This window comes from Citrus sinensis, chromosome 3, assembly GCF_022201045.2.
Source record: "Citrus sinensis cultivar Valencia sweet orange chromosome 3, DVS_A1.0, whole genome shotgun sequence".
NCBI lineage: Eukaryota > Viridiplantae > Streptophyta > Magnoliopsida > Sapindales > Rutaceae > Citrus > Citrus sinensis.
Genome location: NC_068558.1, coordinates 1,259,261 through 1,279,084, shown reverse-complemented (window position 1 = coordinate 1,279,084; position 19,824 = coordinate 1,259,261). Strand labels below are relative to the sequence as shown.

General features: G+C 32.4%; 4 protein-coding genes across 7 annotated transcripts; all 4 read right to left on the bottom strand.

Annotated features, from left to right (window-relative positions):
* Positions 1–1,205: 1,205 nt before the first annotated feature.
* LOC102629853 (disease resistance response protein 206-like) lies at positions 1,206–2,093 on the bottom strand. Of its 2 annotated transcripts, XM_052437998.1 has the most exons (2): positions 1,830–2,093; positions 1,206–1,667 (listed from the first exon to the last, which is right to left on the bottom strand). In XM_052437998.1, the coding sequence occupies exons 1-2, from the start codon at positions 2,032–2,034 to the stop codon at positions 1,480–1,482; spliced, it is 393 nt and encodes a 130-aa protein (XP_052293958.1). In that variant the 5' UTR covers positions 2,035–2,093; the 3' UTR covers positions 1,206–1,479. The 2 variants fall into 2 exon arrangements, with proteins under 2 accessions (XP_052293958.1, XP_006476461.2); XM_006476398.4 differs by having other exon boundaries at positions 1,206–2,086.
* Positions 2,094–8,568: 6,475 nt separating this feature from the next.
* Positions 8,569–9,254, bottom strand: LOC102629572 (dirigent protein 5). The gene is given in 2 exon segments (XM_006476397.4): positions 8,569–8,994; positions 8,997–9,254. Coding segments are annotated over 2 exon segments (582 nt in total). The 5' UTR covers positions 9,219–9,254; the 3' UTR covers positions 8,569–8,634.
* A 4,115-nt stretch (positions 9,255–13,369) lies between these two features.
* LOC102629092 (translation initiation factor IF-1, chloroplastic) lies at positions 13,370–14,130 on the bottom strand. 2 transcript variants are annotated; one of them, XM_006476395.4, is made up of 2 exons: positions 13,900–14,130; positions 13,370–13,769 (listed from the first exon to the last, which is right to left on the bottom strand). In XM_006476395.4, exons 1-2 carry the CDS (start codon positions 13,986–13,988, stop codon positions 13,433–13,435), a joined length of 426 nt encoding a protein of 141 aa, XP_006476458.2. In that variant the 5' UTR covers positions 13,989–14,130; the 3' UTR covers positions 13,370–13,432. The 2 variants fall into 2 exon arrangements, with proteins under 2 accessions (XP_006476458.2, XP_006476459.2); XM_006476396.4 differs by having other exon boundaries at positions 13,370–13,766; positions 13,900–14,119.
* A 357-nt stretch (positions 14,131–14,487) lies between these two features.
* Positions 14,488–17,945, bottom strand: LOC102628630 (cation/H(+) antiporter 18-like). Of its 2 annotated transcripts, none has more exons than XM_006476393.3 (4): positions 17,794–17,945; positions 17,271–17,483; positions 15,930–16,931; positions 14,488–15,818 (listed from the first exon to the last, which is right to left on the bottom strand). In XM_006476393.3, the coding sequence occupies exons 1-4, from the start codon at positions 17,878–17,880 to the stop codon at positions 14,622–14,624; spliced, it is 2,499 nt and encodes an 832-aa protein (XP_006476456.2). In that variant the 5' UTR covers positions 17,881–17,945; the 3' UTR covers positions 14,488–14,621. The 2 variants fall into 2 exon arrangements, with proteins under 2 accessions (XP_006476456.2, XP_006476457.2); XM_006476394.3 differs by having other exon boundaries at positions 17,677–17,825.
* Positions 17,946–19,824: the final 1,879 nt, after the last annotated feature.

Here is a 19,824-nt window from a genome sequence, read left to right as displayed (position 1 = left end):
CTACATTTTATTAGCTTCGTTCTTAGGACTAAAACTGATAATCTCCTGCACTAGAGATTTGTTAACTAAAATATCAAAGCTCATGGTTTTGGAAACCTTATGACAAGGAACAGATTAAATAAATTAATTGTTCAGTTTATTATGCTTAGTAATTCTCCATTGCTAAGTGTTGAATAATCAAGTATGTGGTATGACTAGCTAGGATTCTTGATCAATTTGACAAATTAAATGTTTTTCATGTCCCAGAATCACTAAAAAGAAAAATAAATGCGAACTGATTATGGCAATTTTATTTCATTGAACCGCTTTGTTTCATATTTAGCATTTTAAAAAGTAATATATTTGTTGATAACAATGTGAGGAATCTAGTCCCAACTTGATTCTCAGTATTATGTGTCACTCATTTATTGGATGATAGTTTTTATATCTTACAAAATTGCTTAACCATCGTCCAAGAATACCACATCACTCAAAACTTAAATGAGAACTTGGATGTTGGAATGTGCAACATTACTCATTTGTTAATTTAAACTATTTAGTTCCAGATTGGCCTATTTGAACTCACTAAATTCCTCTCTACACCTATTTAAAAAAATAAATTCATTACTAAAAATTTAAATTTAAAAATCTTAAAATTACCATTCACCAATCTTTTTCTTTCTCTATCTTACAATTACATATTCTCTTCTACTCTCGCATTCTACAAACTAAACACTCAATTTCATTATCTTTTAAATTTATTTTTTTTAAACTATTCTTAGTATATCATGATCCATACTTCATGCTTTCTATATATAAGATTTTTTTTCCTTGATACTCATTAGTTTTTGTGTTTAGCAAAAATTAATTTCCTAGTATTAATTAACTTTCACGACTGATAAAATTTTGTTGATGTTCTTTTATAACCAATGGTTTTACTCTTTTTAATTAGTGATATTAATTATTGGTAGCCAAAAGAAAACATTTAAATGAATTGATGAGAATTTGAGAAATTGAGAAGATAAATAAAAGAAATAGTTAATTAAGTAATTTTATCAAAAATTATTTAAATTATAAAATTCTTAAATAAAAAAATATAGAGAGAAAAAATGATCAGTTGAAATAGTCTCACAGTACCCTCACTGTTTGTTATATTTCAGTCTAATCACATTCTAAAAGCTATTTGAGTCTCTCCATCTGCCAACCATTATTATCGCATTCCGGAATCTTTGAAACGATTGTGGAATATTTTCAAATTTTCCTACTGGGAATTAAAAAAAAAAAAGAGTAGATATTTGATGATCTATCTTCCACCACATAATCATTACTAATTTTCACAATTAGCAAAAACAAGCCCATCATCACTTACACACGCATTTTTTATATTATAAAAGTGTAATTAACTTAATGCATAGTAAGACTCCAATGAATGAATGGTTATACGTAACTAAGCATCCAAGGAATTTTTTTCCGAATTAATATTGCATAGTTGTGCTATCTTCACCAACATTCATAGAATTTGATGTCAACGCGAAGCCGGAAATATACATCCCCTTCAAATGCATCAGTCATTAGAGTAGCAACACCACGGTGCATGAAGAAATCTCCAGTGCCACCCACCACAGAAATGTCTCTAGTCTTGATCATAATCGGGTCGGCTCCGATGAAATTTATGGTTCCTTGATAGTCTGTGCTGTTAAGAACAAACGTAAACCCTAACCAGGATGTGTATGTGTTTTTGGTATCGTAAATGTACATCCCTTGTGCCCTACCAACGGGCTTTGAGTGAAAATTATTGTCAAGCGTAATGGGATCATCAAAAACTGCTATATTTCCGAAATGGAAATTACCTGCTAGAATGGTCAAATTTGCCCCTTCTGGTGCTGCCACAATCGCAGATGTTGCATTTTCTTTATTCTTGCCATTGTAAATCACATCATGGAAGTACAGCAATAGCTCCTTGCATGGTTTGTACTGCTTTTTCCTGCCCATGCTCGGAGAAGATGTAGCAAGGACCATAAAGAAGAAAATAATTATGCAACTTTTAGCACCCATTTTTTCGAAATTTTGTATACAATAAACTTAAGCTAAGTATTTGTGAGTTTGCTAACTCAATCGTCCCCTTTTTATAGTGTGACATTGGATACTACCAAATGAGCTGCCTAGCAAGTTGAAAAAAAATAATAGAAAAAAAAAAGACGAAGGGAAGTACAATCACATGGTAAATTTCACACATGGAATTGGGGATTCCGAAAGCTAGTTCACCGTACCTTTGGAGGTTTACTTTCGTTTTCTTTTTAAAGATAGAGCACTTCACATATACACATGTGACCCTATATTTTTTCAGGAGTTTAACTTAGATGAGTAACCAAAGAAAGAGGGTAAAAATTGTTGGGAAAATATGCTCTTTAAAAGCATATGTGTTTATTTAATTGTAATAAATAATTTTTCTGATTAATAAAATAAATGAGGTATTTTATTCAAATATCTTAATTGCATTAATATTTGTATTAAAGTCCATTTAATCATATTATATGTATTTATGTGATCACCATGTGGATTCACAGAAGACATAAATACAAGTTATCTTATGATTAAATAAATTTAGTTCGCAGTTGATAAATAAAGTTGGGCACTTTATTTAGGTATAGACTGTAATAAATTCATTGAATGATTTATCTTAATCATGTATGAATTTATTAATGTAGTACGACTACATTGAACAGGATCACATATGAGATTTAATTAACTTTGTAATAACTGTCAGACTTATTAAATCTCATAGGCGTTGATTTTACTGTAATCTTAATCTTGAGTTAATTATGATTTCATGATTGTAATTGTTATTCCATTTGAGTTACCAATGGGCACGACACATTCTTGTGGTCAAGATTACCCGGTATCTTGGTGGGAGCAATTATGAGTATTGGAGTTATGGATTAACAATATAGAATTTGTACAACACATCTCTTGATGGGTTTTCGGCACTTGATCATAGAATTCTCTGGCCAGAGTGTGTCAACATATTTAGTATGTTGAAAATGATCATTAGAGAAAACCAGTAAGGATCAAGGAATAAGATGTTATTAAATTAATTGGACAGTTGAGATATCAATTTAATTAACGATGTGGTACAAAGGATTGTGCAGTAAAGAAATCAATGTGGCTTGGGACGAATTATTATTCGAGCATACAATTATGGAAGTCAGTTCCAATCTTTTAGTGGAGTAGATTTGGAATTAAATAATTGGGCTAGTTTAATTACAGGCCTAATTATTGTAGCCACTATTGTATGTTCCCAAATGATCCCCGGGTTAGCTCATTTAATTGACTGCACCACTACTGGACTAATAAGTAAGATAACTAGCGATTTGGGTCAAAAGCCTAAATATATCATTTAGTGGGAGGCTCCATTTAATTAGCTTTTGTATAAGGGGCCTTATGTTATTTTACAAGGTGGGTCCCCTATTAACGTGAGTTTTATTTAGGGCATTATTTGGAGCCTAGGGTTTTCACTAAAGGGAGATATATAAGGCTTATTTTTCCCTAAAGAAAAGGAGAGAAGCCACTTTTTATACAGATCAGAGAAAAAGACTTTTCTCTCCATTGTTGAGAGAAAAATTTTCTCGTGCTAGTTGCTTTGTTAGTGATAAAGGCGCCCACACGTCAAGTGCAGATCGAACCTGAGTCATAACCTGGAAGATCATTGGAGACAGTTCGTGATCTAACAAGCGTGGTGGTGACGGATCGTGATCTAACAGGAGTGGTGGTGGCGGATCGTGATCTAGGAGCCTAAATCACTTCAGCGGAAAAAGCTAACTCAGATTTTTAAGATACGATTTCTGAATTACGTATTCCTATATATTATATGAGAGCGGTCCTTAAAAGGTTTTATAAAAATTTTAAAAACCTAATTTTTCCCCAACAAAAATCACTTGACTACATTCATAAGGGCTATGGACATGCTCTTTGTCTCTATTCAAATAAAGTTTTGATAAGAAAAATATCCTACATCAACTGTAATTAGTTATTGGACTATAAGCTTGAAGCAATATTAAACTCATGACTTAAATTTTGAGTATAAATTAGATTCATAAGCTTCTATATAGTATTAGGGGCATACTCTCTCACTAGTAATCTCAGGCCACGGTGCTAGACAAAAAGACTGACCTAAATGTGACAGGAGGTTATAAAAAATATATTTCAAATCAACTAAAATTAATAATAAAGATGATAGTATAAACTTGAGTCAATCCTCAATTCCTGAATTAGTTTTTAAATATAAATTATACCCATTTACGTACATAGTTCAACTTTAATTATATTCTCTTTCATTTCTTTATTTCTAAGCTCTATACATATAACATGAACCTCGAATGTGGACGGCTGGTACGTAATTGTCGTATCTTCACCGTCTTCTTAATTCGAGTTTGGGCGATTATTGGTGGGGGGTGGGTGTTGAATGTCGATCTTTGATTTTAGTGGCATGCTACTGAAAATTGACTTAAAATTTGATTTTGGTAGGTAGAGTTGTTATCTAAATCGGACCCACTAGTATTCTGTTTGTAATCTTGTTGTAGTTGACGTCCCTTCAATTTTCTCTCAACACTATTTTTTTAATTAATAATTTATTATTTAAATAATTTTAAATTAATTATTTAATTAATCCTTTATTCTTTTTTCTTCTTAATTTTACAAATTTTCATACATTCATTTAAGATGTTCTTTTAGTTGTAAATAATTGGTACCAATAATTAAGAATAAAATCTACCATTTAAAAATAAATATCAATAAATTTTTATCAGTCATAAAGGTAAATAAATATCAAGAAATTCATTTTTACCGAACACAAAAGCTAATGGATGTATAAAAAAAATATTGTATATAAAAAGTATGAAATATAAATCATGATATACTAAGAAAAGTTAAAACAACGAATTCCAAAAAGAGTAAAATTAAGTGTTTAGTTTTTAAAATGTGAGAGTAGAGGGAGAATATATAATTGTAAGCTAGAGAGAGAAAGAGATTATTGAAGGGTAATTTTAAGATTTTTAAATTTAAATAATGAATTTATTTTTTTAAATGGGTGCAAAGAGAAATTTATCAGGTTCAAATAGCCACACCCTTGCAAATTTCCTAATAAAACTCATTTTTACTTGAAATTACTTAAATATCCGAAAACAAATTAATTCATTTGTTATTGTGAACAAAAATTTAATTAAATACTTAAATAAATTATTCTTTTAACAAACTTTTTACACTCTCATTTCACAATTTTATTCATATTTTATTTTTTTTAATTTTTTGAGAAAATTATAAGAGTTTAGAGTTATGAGGTGGAAATTATGTAATAAGAAAAAATAATTTAAAATTTTAATGTTGTATGTATTTTATAAATAAAAACTTAAAAGAACTACTTTTTCTTAGACTGAAAATTTATGAGAAGGTGTTTAATTTTAATATGTGGATATATTTGTCATAAATTAAACTAGGGTATTTTAGGAATAAAATTTTAAAAGGGTGTTGTAAATATTTTAAAGGGGTGTTAAAAGCTTAACTCTTTTTGCTTTCATTAGTGTCTTTAAGATTGTTGTGTGGATATTATTATAAAAGCAAAGAAAAAATAAGGGTAGAAGTGTAACATAACTAATAATAGGAATGTCATACGGCCATAAGATATTTTTTAAATGGTTATTTCATATTATCCCTCGTAAATTGATTGTTTTTAAATTACTTCCTTACTTCTGAAGACCTTAATATTAAGAAGACAAAAAAAAAATCACTGATTTTTTTCCTTATTTTTTTGAATAAAAATAGAATCACATGAGATTTTCATAAGTATGAGGGTGATTTGAAGATAGTCAATTTACGAGGTGAGTAATCCGAAATTTATCCTCATTTTAACTTAAATTCTTGACTTAAAATTTTGACATAAATTTTAAGTCATTGTAAGAATTGTATTTGGAATTAAAACTTATTTGACACTATCAATTTTTATTTTTTCAAACATTGTAAAAGAAATTTAAATCCAAGAACTCCTTTTTTGACTGGACGAATAGGAAACAAATATAACTTGGGTTAATAACAAAGCTTCATATATATAGACAATTAATCCCAATTACTAAACTATGGCCTCGTTTAAAATTGAGGTTGAAACTCAATAATCTGCTTATTTTATAATTTGTGACAAAAATTGTATTTGGTAAATTTTGTAAAATCTGTTTGTTTCATAATTTTCTTCATTTTAACAACAGATTTTAAAAGCAGATAGAGAGTTGCTTTTCATAAGCAACTTATTAAATACATATCATACATTTTTAAAATTTCTATTATATTCTTAATATTTTAAAAAAATAATTATGTCTTATTTTCTCATATACCATAATATTAACTCATTAGATATCATATTACCACCATAATCAAATTACCCCTACAACTACTGTAGATTCTCTCTAGTATCAATGTTTTGATCTAGTAGGTTCATATTTTTTATATTTTAATTGTAGTTTCTATTATAAGATTAAAAAAGGTTTGTATATAATAAGTATGAATTTTTATCATATTTTATATAACAAATTTATTGAGTTTTTTTTTTCAATTTATGTAATTTTACGTGTTTTAAAAAGAAAAAGGCATGTCTAAACATCATTAAATATACTCCAAAAAAATAAAAGATAATTTAAACTTATGTTTATTATGCTCATTATATAATAGAGCAATACATTTGTAATAAAACATAACAACCGTAACAACACAGTTTACTAAACACCAAGTTATTTTTTTAATTAGTTTCTTATTGCATTTGCACAGAAAAAGCAGCTTATTTAATCTACAACTACAATTCCAATGTTGCCGTATGATTAGTACATACTTTTTTTTCCTTCTCCTTACTAGCTGAAGTTAACAAAATTGCTACTTATGTTCATGAAAGTAAAATTGGGTAACCAAGTTAATATGAGAAATGTTGGACTATTTGAATTACACGCTAAGCTTCTTTACATTTAAAATATGAAATTTCACTTCTATAGACCCACAATAATATCTAAAGTATCCTAATTAAGTTAAATTATTGTAATTCCTCCTTTTCTTTTTATTTTCACTGCTGTTTCATCCTTTCTCTATCTCTTTGGTTTCTATTCCTTTCTCATTGCTTTCTATGGTGATCCCAGATAAATACATATATACATGAAATAAAAAATGAATAAGAGAGAAATCATAATTTTTTCAGTCCGAAGTAGAAGCATGCATTCCTTTTTTTTTTTTTTTTTGGGGGGGGGGGGGGGGTTTGAAGAACCCACTTTAATTTGTCGGCGTCCAATTCGTGTCTTATAATTAAAGTCATCCAATCGTTGGCTCTTTTTTATTTCTATTCAATTTTGTTAAAACGTCACATAAATATGATAATTAATATAAATTTCAAAACTTTTGGATAACATAGTTCTGTAGTGTCCATGAAAAGAAAAAGAAAGAAAAAAAGGTCTTGGCTGTCACAAGAGCTGTCATTATCTTTATCAACTGGCGTGCACATGCTCAAGGGCCCGGCTGCTATAATTGCCTCCTTTACCTCTATTTCCATCTTTAGAAGAGAAATGAATTAATGTTGAGAAGAAGATAAAGAATGAAGTAGGTTAATGCATTAAATTTTATAGTTGAAAATGAATTTTTCCTGGTATTGATTATTGAAATTTGCAAGCTGTAGTTTAAAATATGTGTCAAGTGCGAATAGACGACTCGATTGGTAAGTGAGTTAGGTGAAAATTTGATAGGTTTAAATTTAATTCAGTTATTAAACAAATCACAATCTCAACTCTCAAGATTAATAATAGAGAGAGAGAGAGAGCATTGTTATACTGTATTTGGATGAAATTAGTTTTGGCAATAGGCTTTAAGCATTCGGAAATAATCAAAAAATGAAAATGAATATATACATATATAGTTATTTTTCAATGAGAATATTTTTTATTTATTAGTGGTATCTCATTTTGTTAAAATTAGGGTGTTCTTATTGAAGAACTAGGGAGGATTAGTGGGACACAATCCCCGAATTGTTTTTAAATTACCTACGCACGTCCACGCCACGCATGGGATTTGGTCTCAAATTACCGGTCGGTCTCTCCCTTGCTTCTGTTTTTAAAATTCCGATCTCATTTTGTACAATGACTTGATAGTTTTCTGGTGACCGACCACGAATTTGGCAAACGCAAGTGCGCAGTTACTTTCAATTCAAAAGCCCAGCGACGTATAGATTGGACTGCACCCAGATACTTCCTTGCCAATTTGCATTGTTTGCGTATTACCTTTATAATTTATATAATGAAAATTAATTTCCTTTGACTCAAAATAAAATATATCTGACCGAATATAGAAATTAAGTACACTCAGAAATTGTTTGGTACACTCTCTAAGGCCTCATTATTGTTTGTTAAAACGGTACTGCGATTTTTATTTTATTTTTTAATTATGTTTTTCTTTGTTTCTCCCCCTTCCCCAAGTTTCCGCTCGAAATAGGATAAGAATATCCAAATTCTGAAATTACTTTCAATAAAGGAAACCCTACATAAATGGATACTGAATTGACACACATAGAAGGGACCAATGAGTGGTTTATGAGCCAAGTGACTGGAACAGCACTAGCAGCACATTATAATGTCAAATCTAATAGCATTCGTAAAGCTTAATATCCATCTTGAGGCGAAAGTATTTAATACCTTCCACAGCATCGGTTGTGAACGTAGCAATACCTCTGGCCATGAAAAAATCACCAGTCCCTCCAACAACTGAGAGATCTCGAGTCTTCTCTGGCATCAAGTCCGCGCCCATTATATTTAGGGTACCTTTATATTCACTCGAGTTGAACACCAACGTACAAGCAAACCAAGCACTGTAATCAGTTTTCATATTGTAGAAGTAGAACCCTTGAGCTGTAGCAGCCTCGGGGGAATGGAAACTTTGATCTTTGGTCACTGGATCATTGAACACAACCATCATCCCAAATTCGTAGTTACCAAGTTTAGTTAATTAGTTCCACTTGTTACTTTGGCTGATGTTGAATTGGCCACATCATCTGGGTCTAGAAGCAAATTGTCATGGTAATAAAGCACAAATTGCTTGCATGGTTTTTGGTATTTGGAAATTTTCCTGGTGGCCGAAACGGATTGAGACTCAGAAACTAACATAATTAATAAGATAATGAATATCCAAGAAAATTTTATTGCAAGATCTCTCATCTTCAAGTGCATAAAATTAATGATTGTTGTGATTACTTATTCACTCAGTCTTGCTTCGGCTTCTATATAAGAATTCATCAGGCATGTCCTTATCCTCCACCAATAATAGTAAGTATTTTTTGCATACCATCATTCCCCGATCAGTATATAAGATGTCGTTTTAGAGTTTGATATTGCCATGAATAATTACATTTTTTTACTTGTATTTTCTTGATAATATGCCTTTCTCTATCAAATGATCGCCAATATTTCCAATAATTAAATTTAAAAGTCGATCATTTCGCTCAAGGTTTTGCTGAAAGATTTCAGTTCATGTACGGTTAAATCGAATAAATTCCACTTTTTGGATTAGTTAGAGACATACGAAAGAAATATACTGCATTCATTATCAGCTCCACGTTAACACAAGGCCGGCCCTTTTAAAGATTTTATTAATATGGAAAAGTCTTCGTTGCTCTTAGGTGGTGTTTGGTTTTAAAAAATGAGAGGAGAGGAAAATAGTGGAATTGAGAGAAAATGAGAAGAGAGAGTAGAAGAGAATAGTAAAATTAAATTTCATTGTTTGGTTTGACATAAAATTTGATAGGAAAAGAAATTATAATTTTTTTTAAAACAAATTTATCCTTTACCTTAAATACTAAATTACCTATATTAGTAATAAAATATAATTTAATATTAATACTAAACTTTTTTAATTTTAAAAAATTCTAAAACAATTCATGATTTATATTTAATATAAAATATAAAATAATTTAATATACTAAACTATTTAATATAATTAAATATTAAATAATATTTAATATAATTAAAATCCGGTCAACACAACTCAACAACCGGTCAACGGAAGTCAACGCCGGTCAACGGTGCCGGTGACTTTTGACGGAGGTCCGGCGAAGTTTTGGTGTGCCGGCGCTGATCCGGCGAAGGTCCGACGGAAATACGGCGGTGATCCGGCAAAGTTCCGGCGGTGGTCCGGCAATAGTTAATTTATATTTACATATTTTCATATAAAATAAATAAATAAGTTTATTTATTTTATTAAATTTTTTAAATCATTCATTAAATTTGGTTAATATAAAATTATTTATAATATTAAATTGATAAAATAAAATTATAAATAATAATAATTAATAACATTAAACAAGTTAAAATATTGAAGGATAATTTTAGAAGTTTGGGTTTTCAACATAAGAAGAATTTAAATTCTTCACTCTTTGGTGTGGAATTCAAATTCTACATTATAAGAGATATTAAATTCTTATATATTTTGTGTAACCAAACAATGGAAATAAAAATAGAATTTGAATTACTTTCTTCTCCCCCATTCTCTCCTCCCAACCAAACATGCCCTTAGAGTATTTATCCCTTCCTTTTTTCATTCACTCTTTTTCCATTGTAATTTCAACTAATATTAAAAATATTCAAATATACATGTGATAAAAAGTGAATAAATAGAGTGCTATGCCCCAAGAAATATATATTGATAATAAAGGATAGAAATCTCTTCTTTTATTTTTATTTTTTTCACTTTGCCTATCCTTATTTAATGAGTAGGTAAGATTGAGTTTTATACTTATTTTTTCACTTTATTTACAATCGAATCAATTTCTTTCACTATATATATTATGAAGGCAAGAGGAGGAGAAAGGCAAAAAAGAAAAAAAAAAAAAGAAAGAAAGAAAAAAGGGATCATAATCCTTATTATATGGGCCACTCTATTCCACACCAAATTTTGGTAATCTATTAGTTTATATTAAAGTCAATGTGTACTGCCAATTCTGCCATCTTTCTCTTTACTCTTGTATAACGTAGTAATTAGTAAAACTCGTCTCTAGTACTGTCTAGACATTTATGTGTCAACTTAAGTTCTTTGATCTAATAACATTATATCAAAGTTCAGGTCTCGTCTTCGAATTCGTTTATTAAGTTTTATCAACATGAAAGAATTTATTAAGACTGATCTCTAATACAATTATTTAGCCTTTAACCATCATACCTTAATTTCCTTGATTGTACAGCTCTCCGACAAATGGAAGAAGAATAAATGAAAGCTTGGAAATTTTGTCTTTTCGGTACAAAACCACTGAAGTATATTGAATGAGAATATTTGCTGCAAGAACTAGTGATTTACGTAAGAGATGCGTCCCAAAAAAAAAAGAAAAGAAGAATATACCAATGCCAAATCTTTCTTTTGATCATTTCAAAACTATTCAAGACTATAGAATGAAAATATTTGCCTCGAGAACTACTGGTTTCTCTAACAAAGGAAAAGAATATTGCAGTCTTGTCTTTTAATCGAAGAATATTGAATGAGAGAATATTTGCAACACGAAAGACAACATTTCACGTCCGGCCCTCTAAATCCTAATTAATGTGCCATAGTAATATATATCTAACTGTGCTCCAGTGAACGATATTGATCAGCAAAGTAGCAATGGCTGTATCCCAAAAGTTGGCTTCAAAATTATAGGATTATGATTCAGATAAATTTATAAAAAGGATCTACTCCACATACCATTGAGGGACTGGTTTATTTGTATTAAATATATCCGTAACCCCTCTTGTATTAACTAAAATACCCTCTAAACTAAAGTTACATACTCTTTTCTTTTAAAAAAAAAAAAAACTAAAAGCTACATACTCTTATTTAGGAATGGCTGAAATGGTCAAAATCGAATGTTAGAAGGTTTCAAATTTTAGCATTTCAATAGGGGATAGTGATCTATATGCTACAGTTAGCCAGATCTCAAATGGGCTTCAGCATACATGGATTAAGTTCGGGCAAATTCGTACTGGACTCAGAAGTTCTGGTGTCCATTGGAATTGGTCTCGTCATTAATGGTTCGCTTAAACAAAATAATAATAACAATGATAATAATTTCAAGGTTTGGACCGTCCTACAAGAACTATGTTCTTTTATTTTTTGGGGATGCGTCAAGTCTCTTTTAAAGTTTCATCCAACTTTGCAAGCCAATGCACAACCAGATCTAGATGCATCGCTGGAAGCCTTATGATTCAACTAAAAGGATATTTGCCACAACGCAGTACATGATTTCGATTCTGTCTTCTGTTGGTTTGGTTGCATGTGAAAGCACAGAAGATGTACCATTGGCCAAATCATTGCCACAAACTCCACCAAAGAGAATGTCACAGTAATACAAGGTTCCAAACACCAATTTTCTAAAGGAGCAACCATAGCGGCACAATAGACAAGCCTTATTAGTTGAAAATAGCAGTAGCAACAACATGGGAGAAGATTATCCAAAATTAAAGCCAAGCTTTGTTCTTTTCCATTATGCCTACATATTCTCTGTCAACATTCATAGGCAAGATGCAAAGACCTAAGTCATGCAAAGATATAGCTCAAACTTTAGGCATATTTACTAGGTTATTTATGAATAGAAATACATTTGTCATGTTTTGGGCAATCACATAATGTGTTGACAACCCGGTCAAATATGTCCCCATTGCTTCATTAATCATGCTGGCAAATATACTCCACGTATTATTTGGGTTGAAAAACAACTAATGTTACCCCAATCAATGTGATTAATGCACCTGAGATATCACACCACCAAATAACAGAGTCCTCCAGTAAGAACTTGCAAATTTTTGTTTGAATTTCCAATTGAGTTTTCAGATTCCCAAATATTTAAAGAAAGTGCCCTCTGTTCCCCTCTCCCAACCGTTTGCCTCCCAAGAAAACGGCCTCCTCCATCCCTCTCTAAATCCTCAATAGAGACAAGATAAATCACAATTTCTTTACAAGGCTGAGAAAGCACTCGGGTATATCATTTATGAACAATTCCAAATATGATAAAAACAAAAAAAGCAGATGAAGATTTGAATAATTTTGGGCAAAGCCAAACTTCCAGCCAAGCAACTTCATTTAGCTACAAGATAGCTGAATGGGTTTAACCACACAACTGAGAAAGATTACCAGCAATTTCCCCCCGCCCCACCCCTTTCCCTCAGAAAATTAACTAATTCTCAACAAAAATAAAAGAATGAACACATTACATGGCTAAACCAGGAACGCTGCTGTGTACAAGGAAATGCACCGATTGTCAAGGACCGGGCAACAGTCAAAAGCAATCCTACAACTAACTACAAGCCATTCTAATCAGTAATCACAAATTTCAAAAAGGAGCAGAAATAAATGCTTGAACCAAAAAATAAACATTTAAATAATAATGACAAAATTAATATTCAAGTCAATACAAACACTAATCACTGGAAATTTTATTACGAAGTCTATAAATAATACGCCCCTTGCTCGTATCATAACGACTAACTTCAACCCTAACTCTATCCCCAGGCAATACACGTATAAAGTTTTGCCTAATCTTTCCAGAAATATAACCAAGAATTAAATCTTCATTGTCTAACCGAACACGAAACATACCATTGGGAAGTGACTCAGTAATGAAGCCTTCATGAACCCATTTCTCACTATTAGAACCCTCTTCGCTGCTCCTATCGCCGCCTTTCTTGGCTCCTATTGCTGTCCAAATCTTTGTAATCTTTACAAACTCTTTGTTTACATTGAACTTTACATGGCTGCTTTTGTTTGACAAAGACCATCAAAAATAACAATAATAATAATAATAACAATAAACTTAATTAGTTTTTATTCGACGAATGTGATCAGTAATTAAAAACAAGTATAGGTGAGAAAAGAAAGATGACATACTTGATAGGAAAGGAAATGGGTGACAAATAGTAGCGGGGAAGAAGCAGAGGTTGAGATGGACGGTGGAGATTGCAGCTCAGCTGAAGCATATCTTTGGTCGAATTTTTGAAACCCTAGCTAGCTAACTGGAAACTAAAAGAGTAAAAGGAGCTTGCTTTCGTGCCAACCGCTTCAAGTTGAGAACCGATAGTGTTTCATATCCCCTTCTTGACTGTGGACTCTAGTTGGTGGGAAGTTCCGTGTGGACGGATCTAGGGAACAAAGTTACACCTCTACTTAAACGACATCGCATTGAATGGACATGATTATAGGTGGTTATTTATGTTATAAGTGCAAAGAGAATAACACACCATCATTAATTGGAAGACAAAAAAATCACTACAAAGCAAAATTATTTTTTTTATCAGTATTCAAGTTTGCGCTATTTTTAATGCATATTCTTCGGTGTTATTATTTCTCGCTTACTACGTACTACTCAACCCATGAGTTTAAATTACAAATTTTTGATACTGGTTCATTGCTAGTTTGTCTAGATTGAAATCTAATAAAGACGAACAAAAATTAAAATTACGGGTAGAAACAAAAGAATTTTAAGAAAGTCTTTCTCACTATTTGACTTGAATCTATTAGATATTGTTGAACAATCACAATGGAAAGACATGAAAATCATTTTACAACACCCGATTAGATGATTCTCTAAATTCAAACCAAAAGAAAATGAATTAGTTGCTAAGGTCTGAACCCTTGTCAGGCGAGTCTTCTTCCAACTCTGAAGCCAAATTCATAAATACCCTGTCACTGTATTGTTGAATTATCAATACTGATGCTGTTGAGAACTCCAAAGAAGTTAACAAACTTCCCACGGGCCCCAATTCTAGGCAATCACTTCTTGTGCTTAAAGCTAAGGCTAGTTCACCATCAGGCATTCGACCCACCAGTAAAAGATTGCAGCGGCTTACCTCCCGGATGACAGCAATGGTTTCTGCCGTGTTTCTGACAAGTCTCTCTTCATATCTCACGGAGCCATTCCGAGATGTTTTCAGCTTAAACTCAGAAAGAACCTCTTCGTCCATGCTAGCATTGCCAGCCATATCAACACTGACTGTGTTCCCTATGGCGTCAGCTGCCAGTAAGAAGCGAATGACTATAAAACTGATACCAGGGTGTTCAGCCATGCGAGCTCCACAAGCAAGGGCTTCACGATCATCACGTCCCCCAAAGAAGAGGACTGTGATAGTATAGGAAACATTACTTGCAGAGACTTGGGTGGTTCCACCAAGTCCACGATCAATTAAAATGCCAACTGAGCATGGCGCATGTTTGAGAACCCTCTGGTTAACCCAGCGGAAATCAGATCGAGTAGTCTCCAGGGAACCGTCTAACCTCTGGTGCTTATGGAATGGAAGGATAATAATTGCAGCTCTCTTACTCTCAGCAGTGGTGCAGATGTCCTCGTGCATGTCAGACATTGAAGAGATTGCAGTCATCGGCCGAACTGATACCCGGCTAAGTTGCTGAAAAGCCTCGAACGCTACGACAATGTGGTTAGGATTTGATTGCCTGCCTCTATTCCAAAAAGGCAAGCCATTTCTTCTTGCCTTGTGAACCATTAAGATAGCAGATGACCTCTCAGAGAGCTCCATGAGGTGCAACGCGTATACACAAAGTCCTTCAGACTTCTGAATTCCTCGCAAGGCCTCAAGGAGATTAATTGTTGATGGAATGTTTCTTGCGCTATGGAAACAGGCCAAAATCCTAAATTGGGCTTTTGAATTTTTCCTTTCAACAGTCCTGTGCTTGTAATCAGCGACTCTTGCCCTTCTTGCTGGCTTATATACTGCCATAACAAGAGGTGTGGTCATGAAGGTAGTAACTACAGCCATTAGAATCATAATAGCAAAAACCTGATCATTCAAAACCTGGAAAATGCAAATCCATAAAAATTCATTGTGCATTTAGATAGAAAGGCAACTATAAAGAAATGATTAGGCAATGAGCCCAATCATCAATGTCACGAAACTCAAAAGTACCTTTCTATCTTTACCAATGTTGAGCACAATGAGTTCCACCAGGCCTTTCGTATTCATGAGTATTCCCAGTGCAAGAGCCTCACGGAGAGGCACTTTGAAAGAAAGAGACACCACAAAAGTGCCAACAATTTTTCCCAAACAGGCAGTCAAAATAACCAAAGCCAAAAGACCCCATGATTGGAGACCTTGGATTGTGGCTATATTTGTCTTCAGTCCACTTGAAACAAAGTACAATGGCAGGAAGATGCCAGATACAAGATCCTCAACTTTTTCCACAAGAGCATTGGCGAATGGACCTTCTTTGGGGACGAGAACTCCAACCACAAAAGCACCAAACATTGCATGAATTCCAATAGCATCAGTGATAAATCCAGCTGCCAGGACAGCTGCTAATGTAGCACAAACATATGTTTCCTCTACTGGCTCACCTTCGTGGCATTGTCGAGCCATCCATTTGAATGTTGGAGGGACAAAAAGAGTCAAACAAATGACAAACACACAGCCAGAAAGAAAGACCCAAACTGGAACAAGGGAAGACTGACCAGAGCCAGAGAGGGCAACCGCAAGAGCAAGTAGAATCCATGCAGCCACATCATTAACAGCAGCAGCTGACATAGCCATTCTGCCAACATCAGCGGTCAGAAGCTTCAGTTCAGCCAGAATGCGAGCTAAGACAGGAAAGGCAGTTATAGAAAGAGCCACACCCATGAATACAAGAAATGAAGTACTGTCTACACCCTTAGATATGGTTTCTCGGAGGAGAAAAGAGGAACCAATTCCTAAAGCAAAAGGAAGGCTAATTCCGGCAATTGCAATGCCAAGGGCTTTTTTCCCAGTTTGACGAAGGGACTTAGGATCTAATTCAAGGCCAACAAGGAACATAAAGAAAATGAGACCAAGATTTGCCAAAGTATCTAATACTGTTTGACTTTTGGGTGGAAAAACAGCTTGCAGAAATCTCTCACTACGGCCCAGCGCTGATGGCCCAAGTAAAATCCCTCCCTGGCCACATATGCAACAACAATTGGTAAAGTATCTGATGTCAAGGTTATACATATTATAAAGATGCAAAAACATGAAATTGATAAAACACATGTAATGAATCTTACGGCTCAAGGAAAGTTTCAATGTATAATAAGCCTTAAACTAAATAAAACCAAAGGAAAAACAAAAGGAAGAAATAAACAAAGTACACCAGAATCAAAAACACTAAATCAACTATTGCTAGTTCTGTCTCATGATTATATGAGCTGAAACAAATAACAGAATTTAGAAAACATTGGAAAAACAGAAGCAGCAAAATCTGTACATCTTTGCTTTAATATTGAAACAAGAACTCACAGTAATCTCAGCAATCACGCGTGGCTGTCTTAGTGGTCGTAAAATAAAAGCAAGACCCCTTGTGAGCAAAATAACCAAACATATCTGCAAAATGGCAAGAGGAAGCGCAAAATCAAGAGGGCTATCGCCTTGGAAGACGCCATTTGATGTAGGTTTCATGGGAGCAGGACATGCATGTCCAACGGAAGCCATTAGCGATCCCACTTCAATCCCCTGCATTTAAAGACGAGTCACCCTTCCAAGGTCAAAATAATAAAATAAAACCTGAACCCACCAACAACATACAACGGCTGGCATCAATCCCTTTTAAAGAAACAAAAGAAACAAAAGCACAAAAAAAAAAAACACACATTTAATTTTTAAAGATTCGATAATAATAATAATAATAATGCGGTAGAATTACTACCAGCTTATTTGCAAGGAAACTGAAAATCAAGAATTGAGTGGCCTGTACTGCTTATCTGCAGTAGTGAGATCTGACTTCTGAATATTTATAAAAACAATTATTTAAAAGATCACTCACATGACCATTATCCATCGACCTGAAACAAAGTCCAAAGTCGACTCTTTTACCGCGCGCCGTTTCTTTATAAGCGTCAGCAAACGTCATTCTCCGTCATTTTTTGCCCTTCCTTTTAAGGCTAGTCATTGTGGGTCCGTTTGATATTTCTCGTATAATAAATAAAGAAAATAAAAAAAATTAAATTCTATTTATACGCTGCCACACACATGACACGTGTCACAAGATTTATCCTACTTTTTCGCTGTGATTGTACTTATCCTTTGTGTCTTTATTTTCACCGATTCAATTCAATTGACAACTTTACGTTTCTCTTATCTCTATCTCCATTTAAAATCGAATTGATGATGAACGCCCTCCAATGGGCTAATAAGTAATAGCCAAGGCGGGTTAACGGATTTTGTTGCCTTGGGATCATCTTTTAATTCAATTGAAACTTATTCAATTACTGATTCTTTACTCCTGTTTAATATATTTATTACTGCTTGTATCAAATTTATCCAGGGTTATTTTTAAACACTAAAATAATCTTTTTCCTATTTTACTGAATTTTATTCTAGTGGATATTTTTTTCAAAACAAGCACAACAATTATTTTAAAAAAAAAAAAGTAGAAACAACAACGTACAAGTAGAAGAATATTTTCAAAGAGAAATAAGACAATTAAATAAGACAAGTAATTAAAAGGAGGAGTATAGAAAGATAAAACCAAAAAAAAATTAAGATGTGATGAAACTACACATTACTTATAGATGGTGTGATTTATGGGGTTTTGAGCAATGACCAATAAAAAAAAATAGGGGAAAAACTTTATTTTTTTCTTAAGTAATGTACATCGCATCTTTATTTTAGGAGGGAAATATGATAGCGGATAAGGTAGCAAAAGTAAACTTTGATGTTGAGGGATTTGGTCGGAATTTTAGTAGTTTATATAGCAAAAGATAATTATAAAGTAACAATAAATTAAAATTTTATTTACAATCATAATTGAGTTGGTTATAATATATGAATTTATATTTTTTTAGAATAAAATAACATGTTTAACACAAATTTAGAGTCTTAATAGATAATGAGATAACTTAGGCCATGTTTGGGTAATGTGGTCTGACAACTAATAACATTAAAATGTTAGTATACATTTTTCTATTATATTTTGAAAGTTAAATTATTATATATTATAATAAAAAAGTATAATATTTTTGTTATAATTATTAAAATTATTATTTAAAAATTATATTTATTATTTATATCAGCTATCCAAGACCTAACACCGGCCCATTTTTAACTCAATTTTCCAAATTACATTATGACAAAGTTGACTTGGAAAGTCCACACCAAGTTTCTGCGATGTTCCTTTTTTTTTTTTTTTCAATCAAAACTAACAAATAGCTGTCCCAAGGGTTTGAATAGTATATTATGGTGTGCGTATAGCCGCACACTTCGACTCCTGAAGAACTCACAAGCAAATTAAAACGGGTGAATAATTAATAAAAAATGGGGAAATAACTGATGATATGTTGATCGAATATCGGCTAATCTTTAAAAAATTTGGTGATATGTGAGCGTTTTTATAAGTGTATGATTAAGATATAATTACATAAATAATAATCACTTATTGTTGCCTGGTAAAAAGATATCTTAGCGATACTAAATTCAAAAAATCGACTAAATACATCCCATAACAGCGCCCATAAGAGAAGTAAAAGCATCATAAGTTTGCTTTGAGTATTGCTATTAACAATCTTTATTATCCAAATAACACCCCTTTCTTTATGTAACCATATTTAAAGACACTCATTTATTTTTTTGCTCTCTTTTAATCTTTTTAATTCACACACGCATTCTATTGTTTGTGTTGACCTAAGGGTTGCACAAACCTTGATTTTGATGGTAACATTGTTTCAATCTCATTGGCTCTTGAAGGACAAATATCACCCATATGGGATCAAGTTTAAAATAATATTTTGAAGTTTACGACTAAATAAATCAAACCAAATAGCTTATATCATTTTGCCCATGGTCAAGCCAAAAGTTT

Coding starts and splice junctions, on each gene's coding strand:
- LOC102629853 (XM_006476398.4), bottom strand. CDS start 2,034: ATGGGTGCTAAAAGTTGCATAATTATTTTCTTCTTTATGGTCCTTGCT.
- LOC102629092 (XM_006476395.4), bottom strand. CDS start 13,988: ATGCTTCAGCTGAGCTGCAATCTCCACCGTCCATCTCAACCTCTGCTT. Junction 13,770..13,899: donor CCCATTTCCTTTCCTATCAA/GTATGTCATCTT, acceptor GTCAAACAAAAG/CAGCCATGTAAAGTTCAATG.
- LOC102628630 (XM_006476393.3), bottom strand. CDS start 17,880: ATGACGTTTGCTGACGCTTATAAAGAAACGGCGCGCGGTAAAAGAGTC. Junction 16,932..17,270: donor GCGTGATTGCTGAGATTACT/GTGAGTTCTTGT, acceptor ATATGTGGCCAG/GGAGGGATTTTACTTGGGCC. Junction 15,819..15,929: donor ACATTGGTAAAGATAGAAAG/GTACTTTTGAGT, acceptor TGCATTTTCCAG/GTTTTGAATGATCAGGTTTT.